A 24,501-nucleotide genomic window follows, 5' to 3' on the forward strand; every position below is an offset into this window, starting at 1 on the left:
AAAAAAAAAAAAAAAAAAAAAAAAAGAATTGTAGCGGCTGGGGATTTAGCTCATTGTTCCGCCACCTACTTTGCAAGCACAAAGTCCCAAGTTCTATCCCTGGCACCCCCTCCAAGAAAAGAAAATTGTAGTAACGTGTACATCGCATAAAATTTACCACCTGAGCCAGTTTTAAGTACACAGTTCAGTGGTGCTAAGTACACAGACATTGTTACGCTGTTGTCACCTCTGTTCATCCACAGAACTCTTTTCATCTTGCAAAACTGAAACTTCACTGAGCAATGACTCCCGGTCTATCTCTGTACCCACCCCTGGAAATCCTTTCTACTTCCTGTCCCTAAGAATTTGGCTAGTCTGGGTACCTCACGTACATGGACTCATACAGTATTTGTGCTTTTATGACTGGATCATTTCTCTTGGAATAATATTTTATTACTACTGTGGATTTGGGTTTTGGGGGCACCAAGGCCAGGACTAGGTCCCGCTGGGAAGTGAAGAGGGGATTGTCCCCAGCTGCCCCACTTTCCTGCCTCATCCCTCCCTCAATTCCTGCACACTTCTACTTTGTGGCTTACTGCCCTTGTCCTATCTTCCCCGTGCCCAGGGAGGGCACCTGACTGGTCAGTGTGGGATATGTTCTTCACAATCCCACTGAGACTATGTACAGTAGAGACCCCAAGGGGTCCTGTTACCAGAGGAGGAGGTAGTGTAGACATGAGGCAGGCCAAGCCAGAAGGTGTCCACTACAGGGGAGATCCTCCAACAAGGTTCCAAATGCTTTTCACCCTTCCTAACCCATGCTCTTTGGACTTGGGTGTCCTGTTTGCAAAATTTTTGATATACTTGGCTTTCTTTGCAAAGTTTCTAGCAGCTGGAGAGCCAGTTGTGGATGCATTTTGAGTGTGGTGAGAGCCCACATGGGCTATTCTCAAATATCAGCAGCCTTAAACACAGACCTCAACTTGGAGCCCAGGTCCAATCCTGGCTCGGCAATCAAGTGACCCATGTGGCTTTAAGCATGTGATTTCACCTGTTAAATCCTCAGTTTTCTCATCTGTAAAATTGTAAAATAGGGACTGAAAGTGCAGCTCAGGGTGGAGCGTTTGCCTACTTGCCTAGCATGGTCAAGGCCCTGGCTTCTATCTCTGTTTTCCCAGCAAACCTTCCACCAAAATGAAAGCCCATAACAGGGGACACCAAAATGAAAGCCAGCAACAAAGAATGGACTTGGCCCACATACCTTCAAACGGCTGAATATGGTCAGCATGAGCTATAGTCTGCTCAAGCAGGTTTAGATTTTTTTTTTCAGCTTTAATTGAGTTTATTGGTACATTTTAGGTATACAGTACAGTTACATTCATTGTTGGGATCTTGTACCTCTACATGACAAGTCTTGGTTCTCAATTTTCCCCTTGTCCCTGCCCTCCCTTCACCCCCTCCTCCGCTCCCCATCTACAAACACTTTATTTCCATCTTTTCATTATCTCACATTTTTTTCTTTTCCCTTATTACCCTTCCCCTACCCATCCCACCTTCCCTACACCTTTAGCTCCTTTCTTCCCATTTCTCAATGTCAGTAATCTTATTAGGATCTTCTGTATTATTGCAGATTATTCACACCAGAAGTTTTAGATATTTTAACAGCAATCCTCCTGCCTCAGAAGTGAGCCTAGCCTGGCTGCTGATAATCAACAGTGTCATATTTAATTGTTTGACTTGGCTGTTAAATTCAGTCCAGTGTGAGTTTGTGAGTTTGTGTTCAGTGAAAGTGGAGGAGGCTCTCTGTGGAAAAGTCCTGGGTTCTAGCTCAGTGATCCATATTATCACCTACCCCTCATTCTGGCCCCAGGATCCTTCTGACAGTGTCATTTTCAGAACTAGAATCGAAATGTGTTTAGTTGTCCTCTCTACCCTCCAAGTCCTCTGAAATGAGGAACACATTGGAATTATGAAGAAAATTAGGGCCAGAGAGGTGGTAACCCAACAACACGGAGAATCCTCATCCCGAGAATCTTCTTTCTTTGATGACACCAAATTCTAAATTCAAAGTCAAAGAATCCGGTCAAGAGTGAGGCCTCGGTTTCCGCAGTTTCTCCTCTCCTGCATCTCCTCCCTCAAGATGAAATGCCGAAGCAGGGCATGGTGGCACACACCTGTAATCACTCGGGAGGCTGAGGCAGGAGGATCCTTGTGAGTTCAAGACCAGCCTGGGCTACATAGTGAGCTCCAGGTCAGTCTCAACTACATAGTGAGACCTTGTCTCTAAAAAACCAAAAAAGAAAAAAAAAAAACCCAACTAAACAAACAAAAAAGACGAAATGCTGAGTTCATGGGTTGCTATCCCAAGCCACACTGGACACAGCTTGCACCTCTTCATGCTGCACATGCTGTATGTGCACAGCAAATACTTCCAAGAGAGAAAAAGTAAAAAGCTTGAATAATTCTCTTCCCCCTCCTAAATTTCTGCAATCACAGAATGGGAAACACATGGTCACCATATTTCAACCTGAGATGCCACTGCTTCCAAGGTATACCATGTTTTATACAACACAAAGAAAGAAAAAGCGCTATCCGTTAAAACATGGCATAGTGTTTCCTTATTTTGTCAATTACAAGACACACTTTGACTTTATAGATGTTAAATGTGAAAAAATGTGCTAATCTTAGTCTACATGAGATGCAATATTTTTACCTCTTACAAAAGGCGAAGCTTTCTTTTCTGGATCCTGATGGAATAAATTAGCAAACTGCAACTGTCTTACACTGAGTCTCAGCTCTTTGCAGTTCTGCATGTTACACAATCATGCTTCCGTGTGGGCAGAAGGGGGATGTTGATTCTATTTTTCTCGTGGATGCACTTATACAGAGTGTGGGCATGGCTACAGTTCGAGGTAAGTGCAGTTTGTAAAATACCTGTCAGAGCAAAAATCATCAATTCTGTGGTCTGTTGTTCATTACAGGATTTAAGAATAAGAAATGTTTAAGAGCATTTGTCACCTCAATTGCGCTTTCTTTCTCCCCAGCAGCGCCTTTTCTGGTTTTACTTAGTGCTTGATTTGCCTGTTTTGTTGTTGTTGTTCCATTTATTTTAGTTCAGCTAAAGCAAATGTACCGCGCTTTCCCTCTTGCACTTGAACAGGCTCCTGTGATGGGTGCACATCACCTGCCTGAGCTAAGTGGGACATATTCACAATGCAAGTGGGAACCTGTCATCTTTCTAGGCAGAAAGGAGGGAGAAGGATATAGAGAACTAGAAAAAAAATACAGCTTCTGTGTTTCTGACAATCCCTTGTAAATTTTTTTGTGGACCAGCCTTCCATTTAGAACGCCCTTCACAATGCCCTTGTTCGTAATTTACACAGTTTAAGACAAGACAAGCTCTCCCTGTTTCTAGCCTGTTCCTACCTTATCCCTCTGCTCCCTCAGGGAATTATTTTATATGCAACAGTAGCGAGTCAAGCAAAAAGAAGTGTATTTCAAGGAACTGGAGCTGGATGATTGAAAAGAAATGAGCCACATTACTGTAGTCCTCAGACATGCTTTGTAAAAATGTGGGCAGGACGATGCCCGCTTCCTGCCAGGGCTCACCAGGCGGTTACTATGACGATGATGAGTGTCATTCAGAGCCCATGTGCTGGGCAGGATGTCGTTCATGTTGGGTCACTGCTAACGCTCCTTTCTCCCCTGTTCTTTGCCCCGCAGTCGGAGTACCACTATGAGTACACCGCGTGTGACAGCACGGGTTCCAGATGGAGGGTCGCTGTGCCACACACCCCAGGCCTGTGCACCAGTCTCCCCGACCCTGTCAAGGGCACGGAGTGCTGTAAGCAGCCTTCCAGCTCTAGGGCCTCCCCGCTGCTCGGCTCTGGCCTCTACCCCAAACCTCTTGCCATCTGAGTTCGGCTCTCCCTGAACACACAGCTGCCTTAAGGAGTCAGATCATTCTCCTAGTTAGTCTTCATCCCCAGCCCTTGTGAAATACGGTGCAGAAATGCTACTCCACAGATGTAAACTTGGTTTCTAAATCTGCTTTTATTTATTTATTTGTTTGTTTGTTTGTTTGTTTGTTTATATTTAAATCCCATTGGTGGATACAGCATAAGCAGTTCCAGGGCCGTGGCACTCAGATTTACTGCTCTTTTGTTTGCCTTTGTTTTCATCTTTGCTTGTGCGTTTCCTCCAGTCTGCACTCACCAGTCAGCCAGTCATCTGTCACCCCAGGGAGCCATGCCGTCTTCTCTGGAGTGTGCCCTGAACAGCCTCAGCGCCTCCGCAAGGGAAACAAGATGAGCCCGGCGTTTCACAGAGAGGCAGAGCCCGTCTGGCCTTAAATCTTTTTTTTTAATAACAGCTTTATTTGAGATATAGTTTACGTGCTGTAAACTTCACCCCTGATGGTAAATTTCAGTGGCTTTTCCAGAATAGTCACAACAACTATTACCACTCAGATTTGACATTGTAATCGGCCTGAAAAGAAGCCCCCTATGGTTAGCAGCGTCCCCCCGCCCCACCCCCGGGCTCTGGCCATCACCGCTCTACTTTCTGCCTGGATGGCTTTACCTCTTCTGCGTGTTCTGTATAAACTGTACCACACCAGACACACCACGGCCTCAAATCTTAATGGGCCAAACTGAGCTGAGCTTCTCCCTTTAGGCTGCCCTCACCACTCCTTCAGGGGCCACAGTGACCTCACCACCCCTTCCTTGTCCCTACCCTGCATTCCAGCTTTCTCTTGCAACGCTGGGGAGTTTCTGGATATGAAAGACCAGTCCTGTAAGCCGTGTGCCGAGGGCCGCTACTCCCTCGGCACGGGCATCCGGTTTGATGAGTGGGATGAGCTGCCCCATGGCTTTGCCAGCCTCTCCGACAACATGGAGCTCGAGGACAGTGCCACAGAGTCCACTGAGAACTGCACTTTGTGAGTCTGCCCGGGCATCCCTGTCCCTGGGCACCTGGGGCCCCTCAGGCTGGGCAGGGAGGATGGGGGAAGTGGAAACAACACTGCGGGGTGGGGGGTTCTGAGCAGGGCCTCCCAGGACTGCTAGATGTGGCTGCCGCCTCAGTCCACTCTTACCTAAGCTTGTCAGTGACTGGCAGGCATGTGTGAGCGTGCGGGGCCTGGAGAAAGGGGACAAGGTTAAATGACCCATTCTGGTGTTTAAAAGTTCAATCGGATATCCACCGTGGACTCTCGGATCAGCCAGTAAACTTCCCCAGCTTGATTGACACACAATATGCAGGGTACTGGGTGTCTTCCTGGCTTTGATGCTAGCTTCTAAAACTTGTTCTGCATAACCTGAGTTGTGGGTTTTGTGGGGGGATAGAGTAAGACTGGAGGGTTGGTCCATGGTAGCTGAGATCTTCCAACTCCTTTGAGATCCCAATAGCCAGAAAAATTTGCAGCTCAGATGGAGAACTTTACCAGTAACTGAAAAGTCCAGGGGTCTTGGACAACTGGATATTTATTTCAGATGTACCTTTTATGTGTCCGGCTAGAAACTTTGCATATATTATTTTCTACAATCTACACTAAAATCCTGTGAAATGGGTATTACAGTTTCCATCACAGGATAAACTGGAGGCTCTGTGAGGTTAAGCCATCTGCCTTAATTACCTAGCTTACAACTAGCGAGGCTGTGGAATTCAAACCCAGGCCCAAGTTTTTAATGCCCCATATGGCCACCCTCAAATAACATTACATCCAAGGCAATTTGTACATTACTTTTTGTTAAATATTGACAATGGAGGCTGGGGATTTAGCTCAGTGGTGCCACCTTGAAAGTGCAAGTTCCCGAGTTCCGTCCCATGCCAAACAAAACACACACACACACACACACACACACACACACACACACACACACATTTATTGACAATAAGTACAGGAGAAAAAAAAGAAAGCAAAAGGATAAAAAAAAAAACGGCTGAAGAATTTTATTACACTTGGACTTGGAAAACTAGGAGCGATTCTCCCATTCCTATACTTAAATCTCCTAGAAGTAGCAATGTCTGAGCCATGTAGCAGACCCTTGACATTCCAATTATAATGTTATTTACAATTCAGTTTATGTGTTATAAAGCCAGAAGGATGCAAGCAGAGGAGAGGAAATGTGTGGGTTAAGACAACCCCCATTTGGGTCCTAGTAACAAATGTCATTTGACCCTGGATAAGGTGCAGACCTGGCTGACTCAATGAATTCCTATCCATGCAAAGGAAGGGTTTCACCTCTCTCCAGAGGCTGTGCTGAGAGCCCAGAAACCAGTATCTCTCAGTGAAGCAGGATGTGGGCCTGTTAATAACGGCTTGTGTTTCCACAGCACAGGCTGGCTCAGAACTTGTATCTTGAAGCATCCAACAACATCCCTGGGAAGGGGAAAGATGTTTCTCCTCTGTAGAAATGGAGAGGAAATAGTCACCTGGAGAGATTTTGAAAGGCAATACTTGTGCTGGTACCAAGAGCCTAAATGTCTAGCTTTTGGGTTCAACCTGAAACCAGCCGCACTGCCCCAGGTCCCACTCCCTCCGGCCTGACCCCAGCCAGCACTGCTTCCTGCCTGCTTTGCCTCAAGATTTCTCAGCTGGTTTCCTGCTTCCCCTCCCGCCTCCTCCAGGCCACACCGACCCAAAAGCCAGATTAACCTGAAAATGACAAATCAGTACTTTCCTGCTCTGGATATCCACTACTTGGGGTAAAATGCAGTACCTTCCCACAGCCTGCAGGCCTGCCCTCTGCCCTCTGCCCTCTGCCCTCTGCCCTCTGCCTTTCTTCTTGCCTACCCCGCTGCTTCCTCACTAGCTGCCTGGCTCCCTCCCTCCCCAGTGTCTTTGAACAGCTTATCTCCACCCCTTTCCTAGATGACCCCTCCTTAACCTTCAGGTCTCTGTTGTATATTAGCAGGGAAGAAAGCGTAGAAGACTAAATACTCCTATGAAATGAATGCATGCAAGATGGATGCAGACAGTAAAAAGGCATAAATGTTTAAAATAAAAAGTAACACATTTCACCACTGAATGACCTGCAGCAATTTTCCCAACCTCCTCTGTTCTCAGTTTCCTCATCCTAAAAAATGAGAAAAATAGTGCCCTTTTTAAAGATGTGTTAAGGATTGACATGATACATTCAAAGAATTTAGATAGCTGTCTCTGGCACTAGAAACCAAACCACGCTAAACCAAAACATGTTATACTGAATGTGAAATGTCTCTGCTGAAGTCAGCTCTGGCAAAAGACAGAATTGTGATGCATTTTGCAAATGTAACCCACTTATGGCATGGCACCCTTTTAATTATTCATTAAACTTCAAGAGTTATTTATAGCTTAATGCTGTAGAATACATCCGCATGGAATGTCTCTTCCAACAAGGAGAATCAATGCCATTGAGTTAGCTGGGGCCTGTTGGATGAGCTCAGTTTATATTTTACTTTTGAGGGTAATACTGAGGTCTCTGCCATCACCATATCTAGGCCAGCCAGGCGAACAGACTACTGAAGAGGAATTAAAATAAAGTATGGTCAGAAGAGGAAACCCAGATGGCAAACAGGCTTCACAAAAGCTGCTCAGCTTCACTAGTTATCAAAGAAATCAGATCTGAAGCCCAATTAGACACTTGTTTTCTATCGCTGCATATTGGCAACAGTTTTAAAGTTGGACAGTTCCAAATCTGGAGCGGATGTAGGGCAACAAGCGCTCCCTTACCCTGCTGGCCAGTGTAAATTGATATAACCTCTGGGGAACAAGGCAGCAAAACCTGGTAAAGTTGGAGATTTGCATACTTCTGGGTAGCATCTCAACTGCCAAGCATTTTCTCAGAAGGGACAGAAGTATACAAATAAGAATATTCATAACAGAGTTGCTACAGTAGCAAAAAATGGAATCAATCTACATGTTCATGAACAGTAAATAAATATGAGCGAGCCAGCCATACAGAGGGATACAATACAGTAGTAAAAATGAAAGGAAGGTCAGAGGATGTCACTGAGTAGTTGAGTTACATGCTTAGCATGTACAAAGTACAGGGTTGGTCCCCCAGCAGCACCACCACCACCAAAAAAAAAAAGAGAGACAAGAACTATATAGTATAAAGATGGATAAATTCTACTACCATTATATTGAAACTTTCCCCTCAAAAAAGTAAGTTTCGTAACATATAAAAATGACATCATTTACATAAAGTTGAAAAATAAAGTCAGGCATGGTGGTGCTCACCTGTAATCCTGGTACTCAGGAGGCTGAGTTCGGAGGCTTGCGCAAAGTTCAAGGCCAGACTGGCTATACTGGGACAAACAAATAAACAAAAAACCAACCAAATAAATGACTAAATAATTTAAAAACATTCACAGCATTATATTTAGTATGTTTTAAGGACTTCACGGGGGGTGTTAAACCCCAAATTCAGGAAAGTTGTCCCTTGGCAGTGGGAAAGGAACCTATTAGAGGGAAGGGGATGAGATCAGCCAGGAGTTGCAAGGGTGTTTCTGCTGCGCTGCATTTTTTTCTTTTTAGTACTGGAGATTGAATCCAGGGTACACTGAGTTATGTCACCAGAACTTTTTATTTTAAGACAGGGCCTTTTTAAGTTGTTCAGGCTGGCCTCAAACTTGGTGAACATCTTGCCTCAGCTTCACAAGTAGATGGGATTCTAAGCGTGCATCACATCACCTGGTGTGTGCAATATTACATAAGCAGGGTGAAAGGTACAGGCCTGTTCGTTATGTACTTTGTATGGCACAGCAATAGTAGTTTATAACATTAAAAGTAGCTGGGGATTTAGCTCAGTGGTGCCACCTCCTGACTTGCAAGCACGGTCCTGAGTTTGATTCCTGCTACAAAATAAATAAATAAATAAATAAATAAATAAACAAACAAATAAATAAAGCAGAATGGGATTATATCTATGAGAAGGGAAACAGAGAAAATGAAGGGCACCCATAGTCACAGCAGACAGAATCAAGGAAGACTTCTTAGATTAAGTGGCATGTATGTGAAGACAGGAGGAAGAATTAAACAGAGGGAGAAGGAGGAATTTTATTTCAGGAAATAGCAAGCTCATAAAAGAAAGCTTGGCAAAGGAATTGAGAGAAATCCTAGGGCTGGAGTACAAAGAGTGGGCCACGAATTTGTACCTTGTCCTAAGGGTGGCAGGGAGTTAGTCTCAGGGGTTTTCAGCAGGGGAGTTGTGTGGTCATAGTTTCATTCTGGAGGACGTCTCCAGCCACAGCCTGAAGAGGGATTGGGGGATGCAGGATGGACACATCTTAAAGTGGACAGCTCCAGACAAACAAGTGGACCTGACTGGATGAACTTCTGAGTTCTGAAGAACGTGTGTCTGCTGACTCACTCTGACAGAGTTAGGCAGACGTGGGTTTGAATCCCAGCCTTGCCACTTGATGGCTTCATGATATTGGGCAAGGCATTCTCTGAGCCTGTTTCATCATCTATTAAATGGACAAAATAGCTCTTCCTCTTATTGGTGAAAATGAATCATGAATATAAAACATGTAATTCCATACCTGAGTGATACTAGGTAACCAATGTTTCCCACTCCCTCCCCCATTTCACCCACCATCTACTCTGGGAGTAGTTGTACATAATGTGGAGGTAACCTGTCTGTCCTCCTCTTGTTGGCCATGTGTGCTAGGCTCCCCAGTCTGCCTCAGCGCTCCTTTTGTCACTCCTCACTGCACATTTTCAGGATCAGACTTTAGCTTAGGAATCACAAGTCTGGACTCCCCAGAGGCCCAGCAGACCATGAGAGCTGTCCACGGTGCAAAGTCTGGTGCGCTGTGCTCCTGACTATGAGCCCCATTCCTGTTCCCTTCCAGGTCCAAGTGGGTTCCCCGGGGTGACTACATCGCCTCTAACACAGACGAGTGCACAGCCACACTGATGTACGCCGTCAGCCTGAAGCAGTCTGGCACCGTGAACTTTGAGTACTACTACCCAGACTCCAGTATCATCTTTGAGTTTTTCGTAAGTCCCTGACCAAAGGGGAGCAAGGGAGGTAAAGACCCTCTGAGATTTAGATTCATCTGCAGGAATCAACTACAAATGTGGTCCTGCTTGGGAAATCGCAGTTGTTTTCCCTCTGGAGAGAACTGTGGGCAAATGAAGTGAGGCCTCAGGAGGCAGGGGAAAGGCAAGAGTAAAAGGATCCTAGGGGTAGGCGTCGGGATGGGGGATAGAATCTGTGAAATTTCTAGGGGTTTCTTCCTGCTCAGACATGAAAGGAGCAAATTATTGCAAATGACCTCTCTGGTGTTAGTGCTGAGATGTTTCGTGTGTGTGTGTGTGTGTGTGTGTGTGTGTGTGTGTGTGTGTGTGTAGCCAGCTCTCACCCTACTTCAGGGCTCATGTGTCCCAGGTCAGTCCTAGAGGAAACCCACAACTCTTATTCCATAAGAAGGGAACTCTGTGGGGCTGTGCCTCATGGGCTAAAGCCCTGACGTCCTCTGAAAGCTGAGCCTCTGATCCCAAACTCCTGCTGTCTCAGGTCCAGAATGATCAGTGTCAGCCCAATGTGGATGACTCCAGATGGATGAAAACCACGGAGAAAGGATGGGAATTCCACAGTGTGAGTGCTGCACCAGCCTTCCTGGGGGTCCCAGAGAAGGGCCAGGGGCCTCTCCTCATGAGGACTTCCTCTCGGCCCGAGCTTCCTCTCCTCTGTTCTTGGAGGGCAGGGGTCTGAGATGACATGCGTGGGCTGGCTCCTTCCACCTCACAGATAGAATAGGGGCATGGGCTGCTTCTTGCACTCAAACTTCACCCCAAGCACCAGCAGCTTTCAAATTTAAGGTCAAACTTTCGGGAGAATGAGGGGACACCGATCACCTACTGTCAGTCCCCTCACGTCCCTTTATTGCTCTTACTATGAGAGATACTTATGGAATCTGTGATGCAAAGGACAGTGGGAGAGGGTATGAGAGGGACTTAAGGGGAGGCTCCCAAATGAGCTGAGCTAAGCTTTTAGGGCAAAGGCAAGGAAGGGAGGGAGATTGTCAGACAGGCAGCGTCTACTCAGTAAGAGGTTAAACTGGCAGGTTAGTGATGCTTGTCTCTGCCATGAAGTAGCTAATACCTTTTTGTCATTTTTAGGTTGAGCTAAATCGAGGCAATAATGTCCTGTACTGGAGAACCACAGCCTTCTCAGTGTGGTCCAGGGTTTCCAATCCTGTGCTGGTGAGAAACATCGCTATCACAGGTACGGAGGACAGGGTCGGTCTTTTGCTGACTTCCTGGCCTCTCCACTTTGTGGGGAGGGTGGCGGTCAGTCCCCAGGGCCTCTGCCTTCAGGCTCCATCCTTGATCTTCTACATGTTCTTCCTTAGGAGTGGCCTACACTTCTGAATGCTTCCCCTGCAAGCCAGGCACCTACGCAGCCGAGCAAGGCTCTTCTTTCTGTAAGCTTTGTCCGGCCAACTCTTACTCAAACAAAGGAGAAACTTCTTGCCACCCTTGTGACTCTGACAAATATTCAGGTGATGTTTCTAGGGGCAGGAAGGGTTGGGGGGACACACAGGGAGAAGCCAGGAGGTCGAGTCGTCCTTCTGGCTGAGCTGAAGATAATAAGCCTTAAACCCTCCTTTTCTAGACTCTGGAAGATCCTTGCCACTCCATATCCAGCAATCACTCCAGAAATGAATCAGTAAATATTTGTTAAGCCTCTCCTATCTTCCAGGCCCCATCCTAGGTGCTGAGAATATATCAGCAAGTAGTCCCTGTTGTCATGGTATTCGCATTCTAGTGGAGGGAAAGCAGACAATAAATAATAACTATAAAAAACAAATGACTTATACATAATAAATTAGATAGTTGTTATGTTAGATGGCAAAAAAGTGCCATGGCAAAAAGGAAAAGCAGCTCAGAGTTAGAGGGATTAGGACAAATAGGGAAAGATATTGCAGTCTTTATTTTCCCAAGTAGTAAAATCTGTTTTATTTAATGAAAACCTATGTGATTATAATTGTAATCAATAATTATAGATAAAAGATAAATTTATGTATTTTAATTTATAACAATTTTTAGGGGGGTCAGGGATTTAGCTCAGTGGTTCTGCCACCTACCTTGCAAACACAAGGACCCGCGTTTGACCCCCGGTACCAAAAAAAAACCAAAACAAAATTTTCTTTGAAACAGGTTCTTGCTATGTAGTTCAGGCTGGTTGTGAACTCACTAAGTGGCCCAGGCTGGCCTCAAACTTGCAGCAATCTGCCTGCCTCAGCCTCACAAGTTCTGGGATTATAGATGTGTACCACTACACCCAGTTATAACAGTTATTACATGTTATTTTTAAGAACTATGAGGCTGTATTGATGAACATAAACATGAAGGTTTTATTTTATTTTAAAATGACAAATAATAGCATATATTTATGGGACATAACATGATGTTTCAATATACTGTATGCATATTTTGTGGAATGATCAAATCAGGCTAACAGTATAATCAGTTTTTTTCATTGAGTTTATTGGTACTTTTTAAGTATACACAGTTACATTCATCATTGGGCAGTATAACCAGTTTAATATCAAGAACTAAAGATGAAAGTTGAGATCTTTTTTCAAATTAAGCATCCATTGAATTCAAAGCAGGGAGATATATATATTCTTCCACTCAGCCTCCTAAATACCTGGACTTGTAGGCATGATAGCACATGCCTATAATCCCAGCACTCTGGGAAGCTGAGGCAGGAAGGTCACAAGCAAGTTTGAGACCCAACCTAGGCAATTTAGTGACTTAATGAGACCCTTGTAAGACCTAAAGTCTCACTTCCACTCCACGGAGTGTGAACAGCCGAAAGGCCTCCACGATGCTGGGCCCTAACACCCAGCGAGGCTCCGCGAACACGACAGAGAACCGAGAAACCCAGGAAGGAACACACCAGCCTAGATGGTAAAAGACCTTTATTAGTCTGGCCAGACGGCACTCCCGGAGCCAGGTGGCTCAGAGAGGCAACTGCTCAGGGCCTGAGGTACTTTTTATAAGGTTTTTCTAAACAAAGAGTCAGGGAATTCACAGAACAAGACTGCAAACACATTGCTTATCTTATGCAGGAAATGTTCTAGGGTCACCTTTTGTCAAACCATTTGCCCCTGGGCAGGCTGTTAACCAAGGTAGCAATTAGCATATGAAGAAGCACAGTCTGGCCTATTAGCATGGAGTCACTTTGGCCTATTCAAGTCTTACAACCCTGACTCAAAATTTTTTAAAATATAAAAAATTGGGGGATATGGCTGAGTGCAAGTCAGTCCATACTAGGTCCAGTCCCCAGTATGGGGGTACAGGGGAGCCGGGGCTATCGGCCTGTGCCACTACACTGGGCTCCAAAGCAGACATTTCTGAAAAATCTATGTTTCCTTGGAACACAGTTTAAAACCCATTGCTGTAAGGGAAAACCACTTCCAAGGGCCATTTGGAAGCAGCCTGTTTCTCAGATCTTAGGTACAGCAGCCTCCTAAAACATCCCAATTTAAGAAACAGGACCTATCATTTGAGGAGGTGTCAGGAGACATCAAGGCTCTGGGGCCAGATGGGCAGTGCCACCAGAGGGCTCTCTGTCAGGCAGTCAGTGATTGGCACAAGGTAAAATCTCCAAGGTCGATTTGGAACCAGTAAGAAGGGAGAGAGAAAGAGCTTTTATTTTTGTCACTTGAAACACTCGTGGAGATTCTGTTTTTCTTTTTTACACAAAATCATATAAAACCCAGCACAAAGCCATCCCTCAAGTGTCCCCCAGAGACACTCATACTTCACACAGGTGCTGTCTGCTTAGCCAAGACCAGCCACTGACCTGTGAACTGCTTAATTTCCACACTGCTCCTAAAACAAAAGACCCATTTATCTACACAGATCTTGCCAAATAATGAGTGTAGTTTTCAGCCAGAACAAGCAAGTGTAGATCTTGGAGGAAGTTTTTATCTATAAGTAGAAATCCTGTTTTTCCACTTGAATTTCTTATTCCCCTTCCTGATCTGCCTGTCAATGGTGGCCTTTGTTTGTCTCGGCTCCTTTTCCAATTCAGCGGTTGGGCAAGGGTTTGAATGGCAGGGTGGTTCTGGCAAAATCGCCTAGGAGTGTTTTGATTAACTCTGTGAAAGTGGATTTTTACCTAGAGAGCCATTGTAAAGTGTTAGGTTGGGAACCTGAATTCTTGGATTATAGTTTCCTGCCATCAGTTTTTTAAACCCCTTTGGTTGAGAAGTGAGTTTTTATTATGAAGAATGAGGTTTCCCTGTCGACCACCTCACTCACTAGCTTGGAGTTCAAAGAGAGTCACATTTCTTTGAGACCTGACTCTTCCAAAGAGTGCTGGGGAAAGGCCAAAGGCTGAGAAACTGCAGAGAGAGTCAGATAAGTGTCTGTGGTACAAGTGCATGAGTGATGAAAGCCCCATCCACGTACAAATACATTCTGAGCGCCTGCCAAAGCTGGGCTTGGAGCTACCGTTAGAGCTCATGGCCATCCTCCAGCTTCTGCTGAAAACGCTGTGATAAAAGCACTTAGGTGCCTTGCTCTCCTCAGTGCAATGGGGCTGGGATAGTAGTGCTGAATATCATGTACGGTGGAGAAATAAAAGGAAATTGTTAGTTCTTCTGAGACAGGAGGAGAGGCTTCACTAGCTAAGATCTTGCAATTTGAGCTGAGCTGAGCATTCATGGTGGTACACACCTGTAATCCCAGGACTCAAGAGGCTGAGGCAGGAGGACTGCAAACTTCAGGCCAGCTTGGGCTATAGTTTAGACTACACAATGAGATCCTGTCTCAAAAAAAAATTTTTTTTTTTAAAGTGAGCTGAGTTTTGAGCTATGAAATGCTGATTGAATGGGATCAAGATGTTTGGGATAGGAAATGTGTAAGCTCAGGCCAGAAGGCTCATAGCTGAAAATTAGTATAGAGAGTTGCAGCAGTCAAGGCTGAAAGGTAAGCAGGAAACAGCGTATGAAGCAGTCCTTCGATGCTATTGCTAGAAAAAAATGGGATTTTCTAAAAACAATTTTTAAAGTCCATTTTAATGAAGAATAGTGATTACCAGAGGTTGGGAAAGACACCGAAAAGAGGATAGAGGAGGAAGTTGGACAACAGGTGCAAACACACAAATAGGAGAAATACATCCCATGTTCCATGGCACGGGGTGAGGATTAACCTATTATGAGCTATTATATATAACCTACTCTATATATTAACCTATAAGAAAAGGATCTGAAGGCTCCAAATACAAAAAAGTAATAGGGAGATGGAGATGCTGATTTCCAGCATGATCTCCCATTCTGTATATGCATTGAAATATTACACTGTGCTCATAATATGTACAATTATTACATGCTAATAGAAATTCTCTTTAGAAATTGGTATTTGATCCCGTCAGCAGTGGAGACTATTAAAGCATTCTGAGCCTGGGGAGTGATATGACCTGGCGCGTGTTTTGGGAGATTGTGCTGGCAGATGGTGGAGGAGGAGTGGTGGCCAGAGACTGAGGCCATAGTTGGGAGCTTTTTCGGCAGGTACTGCTGCTGGGGCCCAGGATGCAACCAAAGGAGGGCTTTGCACGCTGAAGACCGGAGAACTCATTGGGGAGATGTTAAGGACAAAAGCTGGATGAAAAACATCTTTTTCATTTATTCCTAACATTTGGCCATGAGGATTAATTCCTTTGTGCTGTTGGGATAACATGGAACAGCGTGGACTGCAGAACTAAGTTACTGGGTTAAAATCCCTGTTCTACCACATAGTAGCTGGGACAGGTTGGGCACATTACTTACCTGTGCCCAACTTTCTGCACTTGATCTTAGTTGAAAAGCTGAGAAGTGATTGTACCTCAGTCTCTTCATTTCTAACATGGGACTGATAATAATCATACGTTCTTCACAGTGCTATCTTGAGGACTGATTAATCAGGTAAAGAATTTAGGGGCCTGGCAGGTAGTAAGCACTGATTTTATGATTTTATTCATTATCATTTAGGCCTGTCTAAATACTCTTATTTTAATATGAAAATTCTCTTGTTAGAGGCTCCAATAATAGAAGGCCACTCATACAGAACTTTATACATTATTTATTTATACGTTATTTATTTCTTAGAGGATAGGGGTGATTTTTTCTTACAGATGAATAAAGAGAAGCTCAGAGAGAGGGGTAAGGCATCTGCCAAGAATCTGAGCTGCTATCTGAACTGAGCCTTGTGTTTATTAGGCCTGTAAATATTTTCCTTTGGTAAAATGAGTTTGACAGAGTGAGACCTCTGTACACCTAGATGCGGAGAAAGGATACAAAAGGAGGAAGAGGTGCCGAAAGAGGAGTTGAGAACAACTCCCTTCCCTTACAGTCTTCCTAGGGTCGATCCTACTGTGCTCAAATCCCTTTTCACTGCCTCCACCAACCAAACATGGTGGCTGATCTGCCAAACCTAACCAGTGCCCTGCTTACACCTTGGTGACGCTGAGCTGGCAAAGCGAGGCCTGTCTTAACCTTTGGGTTAATCATTTATTGAAACCATTTTAGCAGTGGTCAGTGTGTAAACAGCTGGACCATTTTTGCTAAAATCTGTCAGGTTGAGCAAATATTTGACAAACAGAGAAAGGTCTTTGTGCAGAATGCATTTTCTAACACACACCTTGTACTTTGCTAGATTCAGTACACAAGGTCCTGGGAATTGGCACACGTTCAGCATCTCCTCCCAGGTCTCTCCTGGCCACGTCAGTCAAAAGCAGGAGGCCCTGGATCCCTCTGTGCCGAACCGAGCCTTCTGCTTGTTAACCTAATAAATAGCTGGGGAGACTCCAGCTGTTTCTCAGCTAGTGGTTCCCTCTTGCCCAGCCTAACAAGATGGAGACAGAAGAGATAGGGAAATGAGCAGCCGAGGAGACTCCCTAGGGCAGGCCAGCAAGACAGTAATTAGGAGATATTCTGATCAAGGAAATTTTAGGAAAAGGAAGGGATCAGCTGAGAAACCAGCCCTTCACGGAAATGAAGGGAAAAAGACTTTTAATCCATATTAAATCTTCTATGACAGTTCCAAAGTAAAAATAGTTTGCAAACACGAAGTTAGTAATACTTACTGCCATTTAATGAATATCAACTTACAATACGCCAGGCATGTATGTGCTGGCTCCACGGTAGATAATATTATTATTGCTCCGTGGATGAAAGGGCCAAAGCTCAGAGTGGTTCAGTAACTTGTCTAAAGTGACACAGCCATTCATGATGAAGCAGAATCCAAACCTAGCTCTGTCTAGATTAAAATTGCATTTCACAACACCATACCACTTGTCAGTTAATATAGGAAGGGAGAGGGTCTCGTCATTGTCAAATGTTTGTTGCAATGGACGAATTACTCCTATTAGAAATAGAGGTAGAGCCGAGGATTTAGCTCAGTGGTTCCACAGCCTGCCTCGCAAGCACAAGGTCCTGAGTTTTAATCCCAGTACCAGAAAAAAAAAAAAAAGAAGAAGTAGCAGCAATAGGAGTATTGTAATGTGCAACCTGCAAAGCAGTTGTTTTAAACAGAGAACATGAATTTAAAATAACTAAAAAGCAATAAAACAATTGTATGAAAGATCTGATGGTATGCATTAAAACTAGTTAAAAAGCATTAAGTCTAAAATTGTTACAGTAATAAAACTAAATGCAAAAATAGATTTTTAAACTAGACCTAAAATTTTCAGTTTATATAGTTTTTTTTTTAACTGAGTTTATTGGTACATTTTAGGTGTACAGTACAGTTGCATTCATTATTGGGATCTTGTACCTCTACATGACAGGTCTTGGTTCTCATTTTTTCCCCTTGTTCCTGCCCTCCCTTCATCCACTCCTCCCCTCCCTGTTTACAAACACTTTATTTCCATTTTTTCATTTTCTCATATTTTTTTTCTTTTCCCTTATTCCCTTTCCCCTACCCTTCCTGCTTTCCCTACACCTTTAGCCCTTTTCTTTTTATTTCACATTGTCAGTTATCTCATTAGGATCTTATGTACTATTATAGTTTTTCACACCAGAGAAACTATTCGGTATTTGCACATGTATATGACTTATTTATTTCACTTAGGAGTATATCCTCAATATGTATCTATTTTCCTATGAATGAATCTAATTTCTCATTCTTTATGGCTGAGTAGTATTCCATTTTATAGAAAAACCACATCTTCTTTATCCAGTTTCCAACTGAGGGCAAATGGGTTGTTTCCAAATTTTAGCTACTACAAACTGTGCTACTATAAACAAAGGTGCACATATATCACTGTGATATGATTCTTTTAATTCACAGTTTATATAGTTTTAAACTATCAAAGAGCTTGTAAAATATTCAATGTATTGGGCAAATAAATATTGTTTTTCTTTTGTCACATAGTATCATAGATAAAGATGCATATTGTGAAGCCAAATGTGTGTAAAATAGAAGTCTTTTACAAATACTGTAAAGACAGTCTAAGACAAAATGGAAGATGGTACGGTTTTATTTCCCTTATGTTTAATTCCAAGGGGAAAAAAACTAGGGTGTTTGTTCATAGTGTTAATACTGATAGTGTAAGAAGAAAATTTCCAAAGCACTGCTTTGAGAGGAGTGGATAAAAAAATATTGTTTGATAAACTGAATTGGGAAAAAATGATAGTTACAGTAATTTGTATAAAAGTCAACTTGTCACTGAGTTGTGGACAAAAATATAATATATATATTCCAAGCTTTGAAATGGAAAAGAAATTTAAAAAGCAGGAAAAGAAGCAAAGAAAAACAGCTAAGAAGCATTAAAGTAGCATAAAATAATTTGACCAAGGTAGGGGTGAATTATACTCATAAACAATCTCTTATTTGAGATGTCTACAATTGTATAAAACAAAGACTAAAAGGGCTTAAGGGTAATAGAAAGCCTTTAGATCATAGAAATAGAGAACAACTTTTTTTTAGGCAGAAATAAGAACATTACAACATATTCACATTTAAGAGACTGTGGTAAATAACATGACATTCATTTGTAAGATCAATATTCAGTATCTCAATATGGCTAGTAGTTTTTACTGCTGTAAAAGTTTTACTGCTGTAAATGGATGATTCATATATATTATATATATATAAAAGATACATACACTGTAAATTGCACTATTAAAATTAGTGCATTTTATGGGCCAGGGATTTAGCTCAGTGGTTCTACCACCTTCCTTGCAAGCACAAGGACCCAAGTTCAATCTCCATTACAAAAAAAAAAAGTGCATTTTATGTACTTAAAGTTCACTGAATAATCCTTCAGTTTAGAAGAGCACATGTAGCATAAATAAATAAAGCAATTGTTTTTATTCTGGAGAAAGCAAATTCCCTAGAAAAAATTAAAATATTTATTTGCATGAGTTATGAATATTTTTCTGGGTAGAAAAAAACAGCTCTCTTTTTTCAAATTTTTAAAAAATTTTCTCAATTCCAAAAAGGTGAAATCATTGCCTTAAAAAGAAATTCACTGAAATAGTTGCTGTTATCCAGTGGTTCATAGGATTGAGGAAGAATTAACATAGATACAAGGAGAACAGACAGAGCAGGGTAAATCTGATACTTAGTGTTTCCTATCAGGTCCACATCAGGGATGAAAGACAGCACTCTTGGAAAGAACCTTCTGTCTTAAGTGAAGTCCAGGGAAATTACGACCTAAGCTTTACTGTGTTTTACTTAGCAAAACCGCACCCAGAGTCGGATTGCCAGGGCACCTGGACGATGGAGGGTTTCAGGGACTAGGGCAGGGGGGGGGTGAGCCTACAAGACGCCGTCCCCACTACCCGCTCTGCACTGCGGGAAGAAAACCCTGCACATCCACCCTTCTCTCTGCTTCAGTGCTGTCTCTTCCAGTTCCCCAGCCCCTGCTCAGCTACCACAGTGCAGAGCCAGCAGCTGCTCATCAGCCCCGAGAAGAGGTGCAGTGGGGTAGCTGAGAAGGGTGGACGTGCGGGGTTTTCTCCTTTCCGCAACATCCCAGGGGCTTGAGAGTTCCAGGATCGCTAGCAACTGCTTTTTAAATGGAACTTCAGATATCATTTCTTGCTTTGGTGATTTAGAAAAAGGATCCTCCTCCTGCAAAATGCGCCCGGCCTGCACAGACAAAGATTATTTCTCCACACACACGGCCTGTGATGCCAACGGAGAGGTAGGTAGCAAGGTCTCAGAGCCCCTCCGCCCAGGTAGACTGTCTTCTGCTCTCCGCCTGTCCCGCTTTTCGAAGTGTGAGTGGCCAGTGACACTGGTCCCAGACAAGACCCTGCAAAGCTGTGTGGTGACCCCAGGGCTAGTGGGGGGGGCAGGCGGGATGCTTTGTTCAGATCAGAAACTGGTTTTGCCTCATTGTTTCCCTGCTTATTCAATTATGCTCTGTTTCAAAAGCCATTTCTTTTTCTTGTACTTGCATTCTTCCATTCGCTCAGCCCCTCTGGGTGGCGCCTGCCTGTCCTCGCTCACATATTTCTCCCCAGAGCTTCTCAGACCGTGTCCTCAGCGCTGCCACTGGTGCACGTGGCCGGGAGGCACTGATTCCCACTCCCGGCTCACGGCAGAGTGGCCTGACTACTGCATTCTCTTTCTTCCGAGCCTTCGGACTCAGAAAAGGACTTGCTGTCACTAAATCAAAAGCTCTTGTGTGCTGACTGACGCGACAGGCTGGGGAGTTAGAGGTGACCGAGGTGCTGGGTTCCTCCTCTCACTGAGCGCATGGTCCTGTGTGGGAGGCTGAAGAGAGAAGAAAGATGGGGCAACCAGGGAGATGTGAATGGGCCGCGGGGTTGTGGTGGTGGGAGATGAGGGGTCACAGAAGGCCCCTTGGAGGAGGCTGTTCGTTCAGTGGTCAACAAATATTTACTGAGCAGCTACTATATGCTAGGACATGGTACTAAGCTCTAAGTACACATCAGTTAGCAAAATCAAGGGAACATCTAGTCCTTCAGGCTTAATTCTTACTGAGGAAGGAGACAACAGAGAGACCACAAATTGCAGTACTATATAAAATGGTAGTAAATGTCAGGAATAAACAAAACAATTAGGAGACAGAGAATGTCAGGGCGGGCTGCTATTTCAGAAGGGTGGATGGCCTCTCTGAGAAGGTGACAGAGCAGAGCTGAATAAGGTGAGGAAGGAGCCATGGCGCTTTTCAGGCAGAGGAAACGGCAGGTGTGGAGGAGGCAGGCGTGTGCTGGGGAGTCCATGGACTAGCGGGAGTGAGGGGGAGAGGCTGGAGCCTGAGACCGGACATCCCGGGTGAACTGTATCCCTCAGCCAGAGCTTTTCCAGGGGATAGAAGCAGAAGCCAGAATTCACCAGTCCGCACTGAGCCCAATGCTTGGCTGTTAGGGTATGTGAGAGTTTGCTGTCTGCACGGCTGGCTGAATTCTCCCTTTACTGATTACAAGTATGAGACAAAGTCTAGTCCTCAATAGAGACTCTTTTTTTTTTTTTTTTCCTCCAGCCATCTTTTACCACCATCCTTCCCCAGCAGCCAAGAGAGAAAGTCTGGCCGCTTTGTCAGTGGGACCTTACATTCAGTCCTGTAGCATCAGGTGTTCTGTGTGAATTTGTAAAAATTATTTTTACTTTCTTGGTATCAGTTGACTCACTAGTACCATTAAACCTGTCCCTCTTCTCCCCGGTAGGGACAATGTGTGACTGGCTGTGGCTCTTTCCTTCCTCTGCCCCATTCTCTTCTCTGCTGGACTCAGGCCACAGCCTCCCAGATCTGCAGTGTGCTGTGGTGCCGGGAGCCCGGGTGCTGCCCTTGCCTGAGCCCCACTGGGCTGCCTGGATGCTGGGTCAGGCCAAGGCCCTGATCCCAGTGTAGCCCAGCACAAGCGCAGCTCAGGGAGCAGCACAGAGGCACAGGCTTTGGGGGTACACGGTACATGTGAATGTGCATTCGGCACGTCTGCTGCATGTGCTCACACCCACACTCCATCTGCTTAGCCTGGTGGTAATCCCACCCCCCACCCCCGTTTCACTATGTATTCCAGAGTCTTAGTCTTACTATATATTTCAAATTGGCTTTGAACTCACTGCGCAGCCTAGGTGGGCCTCAAACTCCCAGCAATCCTCCTGCCTCAGATTCCCAAGAGCTGGATTACAGTCGTGACTCACCAGGCTCAGCTCATGTCCTCAGATCTGTATTTTGAAATTAAGGAGCATAACCTTGCACTGGTTGCTGTGATTGCCCCTGTGATCTTTTCTGTGCCTCAGTGGTTTCTTGGGGACCAGAAAGGCCAATCCTTTGGGGCCACTCAATATGCTGCTCCAAGAGATGGAGGTCCAAGAAAAAAGTCAATCTTTTTCCCCTCTCCCTGAAACTCACGGGAGACAGGCAGGGAAGGGGAAGGTTAAGGTGACAGCCTGGGGCTCTGGCCATCAGCAGCTACTCTCCACAGTGAGGAGCCCAGGGCTCACCACCAATGCAGGCAGCATCCCTCCATCTTAAGACGTTATCACTTCTTATCCTGAAGAAAAGGGGCAGAGGCCTTATCTACCCATCCTTTGACATGAATGGTAGGCAGCACAGATCATTTTCATCATCCCCTCAATGCCGTCCCTCAGGGTCCCTTTTTTGGTCTGACTGATCTAATGGCTGGCTGTATGGGAAAATGGAGCTGCTCCCCTCCAAACACACCAGGATCTCCTGCTGGTCATCCTTCCTTCTGCACATTATACTTTTATCAAAAGACAAGGGTTACTCTAGTGGATGTCAGAAAGTGGCCTCTTTGTCCACTGTGAAGGCTGACTATTCCTCTTGTCCCTTCTCTCACCTGGATTGTCATTATGTAATTGCTTCACTACCCCTGTAGTTTGCTCCTGAAGGACATTCCTCATGGAGACACCAGCTTTGGCACATAATATTTTGGACTTCCCAAAAATTTGTGCTCATTGAATGAAAGAGTGAAAAATACACCACTTGGAAAATTAGAACATCTCAGCCACCCATCCTTTCCTGAGGGTTATGTAAGTCTCTCTACTCCATGCTGCTTTGTTTCAATATTTTTGTTGTTCTTGCTTTTTGGTACCAGGATCAAACTCAGGACCTTGCACTTTTGAGGCAGGTGCAGCACCACTGAGCTAAGTCCCTGGCCCTCTGTGCTGCTTTGTATTCTGGGGTTTTCACCAGCTGCTTTTCCAGTGACCTTGGTAGTAGTAAGACTCCACAGTGGAATCAAAGATTTTTCCAAAGACAACTGGTTACCCATCCCCTCTGTCACAAAATCCTCATTAGATGCATTCTTCTCCAGCTGCTTAACCTATGTTCAGCAGTTACTGAGCACAAACATATATTAGGTGCTGGCCTAGATGCTTGAGATACATCAGTGACCAAAACAAAGTCTGCCACTCTGGCGGTGCTCTCATTATGGCACAGGATCCCTCCTGCTCACACTCACCCCTCACATTCACAAGTTGGGGTCCTACATATGTGCTAAATCCCGTGCATGCTGGGCTGTGCTTAATCCATTTCTGCAGACGCAGCTCATGTACAAATGGGCCCAGCCAAAAATCTGTGATGAGGACATCGAAGGGGCAGTGAAGCTTCCTGCCTCTGACAAGAAGACTGTCTGCCCACCCTGCAACCCAGGCTTCTTCAAAACCAGCAACAGCACCTGTGAGCCCTGCCCTTACGGCACTTACTCCAATGGCTCTGGTAAATTCCTTCCGCCCTGTTGCCCGCATCATATTGATCCTCATATCCACCGTGTGGGTGGGTTGTGTGGACACTGAATAGCAGCTGAAGGAAGATTCTGCCCTTCCAAGGGAGGCAGTAAAGAGTGAGCCACCTCTAGGGTCCAAGTTCAGGAGTAGAGAGGTCAGGGCTAGGCCTGGCTGTTGGTCAGGGTCTCCTCTTAACTGCATTTGCAAATATGACTTGGACCTGAAGGGACTGAATCCTCACAAAAGAGGCTTCCGGTATGTGGAAGAGATGTCAACTAGAAGGTCTGGGGGTGAGGCTGAGGTGCCCAGCTTGACATAGTTAGAACATATAAGCTATGCTGCAAAAGAGGGGCTGGGGGACATGTGTACCTATATCATTTCCTAACACTGTGACAATAATGTGAACTACACGTGTCAGAGTAGAAGATGCATCTAAGTTTTGCAATGACCATCTTGGTGGCCAAGGAAGATGGTTGAACTATTGGAATGAAAGGTCAGGGCTTACGTCTTGAGCTTGTTGTCAGATGTTTTGGAATCAGTTGGACGTGACTGTGCACAATAATGCTCAGCAACCACTCTCCTCTGGCTGCCACTTGTCTGTGTAGCAGTAGCTTCAGGCAGGGTAGTTGCACCCTCTCCGCTAAAGGATGGATCTTGCTCTTTCCCCAGATTGTACCCACTGCCCAGCTGGAACGGAACCTGTCCTGGGATATGAATACAAATGGTGGAACACACTACCTGCAAACATGGAGACGACTGTCCTCAGTGGGGTCAACTTTGAGTACAAAGGCCTGACAGGTAATTGCGTCTTTCCGCACTCTCACAGGTGTTCTTCCAAGTTCACGTTTCTTCGTAATAGTGACATC

The 24,501-nt window shown here is 44.7% G+C and overlaps 1 protein-coding gene across 4 annotated transcripts in view; it reads left to right on the forward strand.

The window, feature by feature from the left end:
• Positions 1-24,501, forward strand: part of Elapor1 (endosome-lysosome associated apoptosis and autophagy regulator 1) — an 87,271-nt gene that overhangs the window by 41,769 nt on the left and 21,001 nt on the right. For all 4 annotated transcript variants that reach the window (XM_010605955.2, XM_010605958.2, XM_010605956.3 and 1 more), the window contains 9 exons: positions 3,703-3,823; positions 4,726-4,918; positions 9,820-9,967; positions 10,488-10,568; positions 11,093-11,198; positions 11,326-11,475; positions 20,029-20,117; positions 23,450-23,627; positions 24,305-24,433. In XM_010605955.2, coding sequence (XP_010604257.1) covers positions 3,703-3,823; positions 4,726-4,918; positions 9,820-9,967; positions 10,488-10,568; positions 11,093-11,198; positions 11,326-11,475; positions 20,029-20,117; positions 23,450-23,627; positions 24,305-24,433 — 1,195 coding nt within the window. The remainder of the gene's footprint in view (positions 1-3,702; positions 3,824-4,725; positions 4,919-9,819; positions 9,968-10,487; positions 10,569-11,092; positions 11,199-11,325; positions 11,476-20,028; positions 20,118-23,449; positions 23,628-24,304; positions 24,434-24,501) is intronic.

This window comes from Fukomys damarensis, unplaced genomic scaffold (assembly GCF_012274545.1).
Source record: "Fukomys damarensis isolate Sample0158 unplaced genomic scaffold, DMR_v1.0_HiC HiC_scaffold_33, whole genome shotgun sequence".
NCBI lineage: Eukaryota > Metazoa > Chordata > Mammalia > Rodentia > Bathyergidae > Fukomys > Fukomys damarensis.